The sequence below is a fragment of the Cicer arietinum genome, unplaced genomic scaffold (assembly GCF_000331145.2).
Source record: "Cicer arietinum cultivar CDC Frontier isolate Library 1 unplaced genomic scaffold, Cicar.CDCFrontier_v2.0 Ca_scaffold_5742_v2.0, whole genome shotgun sequence".
Lineage (NCBI taxonomy): Eukaryota > Viridiplantae > Streptophyta > Magnoliopsida > Fabales > Fabaceae > Cicer > Cicer arietinum.
Genome location: NW_027339389.1, coordinates 2,549 through 7,666, shown reverse-complemented (window position 1 = coordinate 7,666; position 5,118 = coordinate 2,549). Strand labels below are relative to the sequence as shown.

The window sequence follows — 5,118 nt, the reverse complement described above, 5'->3', positions numbered from 1 at the left end:
AATTATTGATTTTTTCTTATATTTCATTGATGAGATCTGAGTATTTCATTGATGAGATATGAGTATGTAATAATGACACTGTCTAATATTATATTATATGTTGTATGTATGTCGTGTCATTTTTTAATTTAAAAATATTTTCATTAATGAGAGTATGATAATAAATAAAAAACGAAAACTTTATAAGTACAAGATGAATTATATTCAATCGACGTGCAATCCAAATTATAAAAAATATATTCAATTAAATAATATGCCGTTCGGTTGACTAGTAGCTTCCCTCAATGAGTTATAGACATATTTTTCTCAATTTGGTTAAACTAAAGTTTATTTTTTATAAACGTATAATAACACCTTTTCTAGTATGGTTGCATACACTACACTCCTCCTCTCTTTGCAAAACCTAGTCACTAAGAATTTTTCTTCTTCTCTATCTATCAAGATATATGGGTCAAAGGGACTCGCCTCTTGACTAAACCGTCAAAAGATTTTTGGTTCCCCCACCAAACTAAATATTACTTGTTGGAGAGTCCGGGGGAGCGCATGATCAACAACTAACCAAATACTCAGAGACCACACAAGAGACATTGACATCACATCTCAACCCAAAATCTTAAGACAATTGAGTCACATCTCTTATATATCAAACAATTATCATGTTCGTAATTGATGTGAGACTTAACCACTCACCCTTGAACCCGACAATGCCTTGGTCCAAAATCATCGCTCTAAATCGTCTTACTTTCTCTTTTTATCTAAATAAATGGTTTTCACACATGTTAGTTTTTTGTTCGTATGCTGTTTTTGATTTCGTCATCTTGGTGCAATGTTTGTTTTGTTCATCGTTTTAGTGCGACATGTTTGATTTATCGTTTTGTTGTGATGTTCATTTGGTTCAAATTATCAGACAAACTTCAATTCAATACAAATTCTATCAATGATTTTGACTTCTTCAATGCTAGAGCTCCGAAGATATATATATATTTTGAAACATTTTAATTTTATCATATTTATAGATATTTTACCATTTTATACTATTAACTTAGATAATGTGAGTTTGTTCGAAATATTATCATTTTCTATGTTAATAATTTTGAACTATATTATTTTTTATTGGTATAATTTCTACAAATAAATTAGTATATGTTTTCTTAGTAAACTTGTGAAAAAACACCATTGTTTTTTTTCTTATGCGGTTGGACAAAAATAAAGGAACGAAAAAGAAAACTGGCACCCTAATTGAACACTTGTGCAAAAACTTGTTTAAATTATTTGAAAGCTCTGTCTCTTCCAAGAAACTTGTTGCTATATATGATGTCTCAACGAAACTATCCATTAATGAAAACATGAATTGAAACGAGTAATCTCTATTAAGACTGAAATGTTATACCTAATAGACTGGATTATTATAAGACTTTGATAAGTAATCGGGATGTTCAATAACCTTGAAAGTTAAAAATAAAGATTAAACTTTTTATGATCTTATAATTATAATTCATTAACGGAATAAAAATCTTTTATATAGCCATTAATATAAATTAAATTCTAATTTTTTAAATATAAAATTTTTATATTAATAAGAATCTAAATTGGTACTCCTATTTTTTAATTAAAAAATTTTAGTTATTAAATATATTTGAATTAGTCAAATTAATTAATTAGTTATATTAACTAATCAATTATTTTATACTAATTAATTATTTATTTTAACTATATAAGTCATTAATCTAAACAAAAATTATTTGAATTATTATTATTTTTCTTTTATCTATTGCTTAAATGTAATATTGGTACTCCAATTTTACATCACTCATACACTATGTGCACCAATAACCTCAACCTTGGAAGTGTCTAAAACATATATATATATATGTATATATATTTTCCTTTTTTTCACTCAGAACAGTGGTATATAAAAACAGATAATTTGAAAATTTTAGCAGATCGATTTATTTAGATTCGATTGTTTTTTATGAAAGAGGCTTCCTACGATACTAGACGGGCCTTTACAAAAAAGTAGTATAAAGCAGAAAGGCCCAAGTCCATGTATTTGCATCAGAAAAACCCTACATCATAAATAAATAAAAAACACTGGCAACCAAAAATGGCTGAAAAGGTTTAGGGTTAATATATAGCGTGCCATTGTTGCTGTAATCTGAGCCGTCACTTGTAGTTTGTGTTATCTGCAAAATAGTGAACAATGGCAGTTGGCAAGAACAAGCGAATCTCGAAGGGCAAGAAGGGAGGCAAGAAGAAAGCGTTAGTACCCTTTTTCCATTAACTTTCAAACTTTAATTTTTCACATTTTATATTCTCATTCAATTCTGGGTTTTGCTCTGTTTGGTTTTGTGAATTTTCAGAGCTGATCCCTTCTCAAAGAAGGATTGGTACGACATTAAAGCTCCTTCATTGTTCCAGGTGAAAAATGTTGGCAAAACCCTCGTATCTCGTACTCAGGGTACCAAGGTATTCTTCTCTTCTCTTCTCTTCTTTGTTTTTTTTTTTTTGGAATTTTGCTTTATTGTGAACTTAGTTAGGCTATTAGGTTATTGGAGAGTTTGGTCTACTTTAGTTCTGTACTAATTTATGCTTCTTTTTTGCTTAGAGACATTATATATTTCATTGTATATTGATACATTTCATAGTATATATATTTGGATATTGAAAATTTATAATTGTTTAGTGTTTATTGTGTTTTGGTTATATAATATTAATAAGGATGTTTTAGTCTTTCATGTGGTTGCTTAAAGTTGTTCTATTTGTTTTGTAATAGATTGCTTCAGAAGGACTCAAACATAGAGTGTTTGAGGTTTCATTGGCTGATCTTCAAGGGGATGAGGAACACGCATTCAAGAAGATTAGGTTGAGAGCTGAAGACGTTCAAGGAAAAAATGTTTTAACAAATTTTTGGGTATGATAGGTTGCTGAAGATTCTGTTATCATAATGTTGTCAGTTGTTATTTTTATCTAATTTGATTTTTTTCCCTTTGATTATAGGGGATGAATTTCACAACCGACAAATTGAGGTCATTGGTGCGTAAGTGGCAATCACTAATTGAAGCTCATGTGGATGTGAAGACTACTGATAATTACACATTGAGGATGTTTTGCATTGGATTTACCAAGAGAAGAGCTAACCAGGTTAAGAGGACCTGTTATGCACAATCCAGCCAGATTAGACAGGTATATCCGTATATACATTGACATTTTTCTTCTCAAATCTCACTAGTTTTCTAGAATCTAGATGCGCCTACCTTAGGTGTTAAATTCAACTTTGGTATTAAGCACATGTTCTGGATTGCACTTTGATTTTATGAAGTGGTGCTATAATAATAAAAGAAGAAAATAATGGATATGTACTCAGGAGCATTAATAATGGATATGAAAATAATAAAAGATATTGGTTATTAGTAATTAAATTAAAAATACACCTTTATTTGTTCAGATCCGTAGGAAGATGAGGGAGATCATGATCAACCAAGCAACATCTTGTGATTTGAAGGAATTGGTCCGGAAGTTCATTCCTGAAATGATTGGAAAAGAGATTGAGAAGGCTACATCTAGTATTTACCCTTTGCAGAATGTGTTCATTCGAAAAGTGAAGATCCTTAAAGCTCCTAAGTTTGATCTTGGAAAATTGATGGAGGTATTTTATTTGAAGCAAAAATCATTTTATTTTTCTTGCACTTTCATACCTAATGATCTTTTTTTCATTACATAGTTACCTGAACAAAAATATTGGTTCTTTAGTCACCGATGTTCTTTGCTCAACTAAATGGACCAATTGAATTGTTCTTGACTGATTTTTCATTTTCTTTTTCCAACTACATGGGATGGTTAGCGCTCTTTATTATAACCAATTACTTTTCAAAAACTCTAAATTCATCTTCTTCATAAATACATATAGATTTGTGAGATCTATTTCACAAATTCAATACCAAATATGTACTAAACTACTAATCCAACTTCGACTTATATGAAAGGTCCCTTTAATATTCTTTTTTCCCCATCTCATTTAAATCTGATGATTTGTTGATCCTTGCAAGTTAATAGCATATGAAAATGCAATTGTCACATGGCATGGTTAATTGACTGTAATCTGATCTGTGAATTGGTCTGATATATTTGCTGTTTGGTCCTTATTTAATGTAGGTTCATGGTGATTACTCCGATGACATTGGCACAAAGGTTGATAGACCTGCTGATGAAACAATTGCAGAGGAAACCACTGAAGTTGTTGGAGCTTAATTTAACGGCAATGTTTTTTAGTTCGTTTTAGGTTTACTTTGTTATTATGTGATATTGAGTGTAAACTCATCCCGATGTTTCTATGTAGGACGAGTGCACCAGGTTTATTACGACATTTTTTTACTTAAAATTTATATCTGAATTTTATTCAGAACCCCTAAAATCTCTCTGCATGCTTATAAATGATATTGACTTATTATAAGTTGGGCATGTCTGCTGGGTGATCCACTAATTTGGTGTGGTTTCATTCCGAATTCCCATGAAAATTTTATATAATCCTATCTCACATCAAAACTGTTTTCTCTCTTTTTTTTTTTTGTATTGTATTGTATATTTTACCCTCTTACCTTTGATTTTACATTCAGTTATGGGGTGGTTGCATTTGATTGAAAACAAGCAGATCAAATTTGATGATTCTTTGGAAGAAATACTAAACATGACTATATCTCTATTTCAAATATGAGGCCTACAAATCCCCTTCTCTTGCAACTATTCCCTAGGCCTGTTTTAAATTTCCTAGTCACCGCAACCCATTTGGAATTTATTATCTGTAATGAGGTTGGTTTTTATTGAATAAATTACTTGGTACATATTTTGTAGTCCATAGCCCCATAACATTCCAAATAAGATAACTTAATAAGATCAAAAAAGATTTCATTAATCTAAAAAAATTAAGACTGAATTAAGATAACTTAAAAAAATACTCCAACTTATATTTTGAGATCAAATACATCAACTTTCTTTGATCAAATATCCAAATTCTTAATTTTTTTCGATCCATTATTGGTTATATTTTGAAATAGAAAGAGTATTTGTATATATTACTATGAAGTCAACTTCCTATCTTCCTAGCCGCCTTTAAGTATCTGC

The 5,118-nt window shown here is 30.0% G+C and overlaps 1 protein-coding gene across 1 annotated transcript; it reads left to right on the top strand.

Moving 5' to 3' along the window:
• Positions 1-2,085: 2,085 nt before the first annotated feature.
• LOC101512410 (small ribosomal subunit protein eS1-like) lies at positions 2,086-4,411 on the top strand. Its single transcript, XM_004517215.4, has 6 exons — positions 2,086-2,259; positions 2,361-2,466; positions 2,774-2,911; positions 2,998-3,183; positions 3,446-3,646; positions 4,153-4,411. The coding sequence occupies exons 1-6, from the start codon at positions 2,201-2,203 to the stop codon at positions 4,246-4,248; spliced, it is 786 nt and encodes a 261-aa protein (XP_004517272.1). The 5' UTR covers positions 2,086-2,200; the 3' UTR covers positions 4,249-4,411.
• The last annotated feature ends 707 nt before the right edge of the window (positions 4,412-5,118 follow it).

Bases quoted from the DNA above. Each gene is read 5' to 3' on its own strand.
- LOC101512410 (XM_004517215.4), top strand. From the start codon at position 2,201: ATGGCAGTTGGCAAGAACAAGCGAATCTCGAAGGGCAAGAAGGGAGGC. The intron at 2,467-2,773 runs GTATTCTTCTCT...GTTTTGTAATAG, and splicing joins CTCGTACTCAGGGTACCAAG to ATTGCTTCAGAAGGACTCAA. The intron at 3,647-4,152 runs GTATTTTATTTG...TATTTAATGTAG, and splicing joins ATCTTGGAAAATTGATGGAG to GTTCATGGTGATTACTCCGA.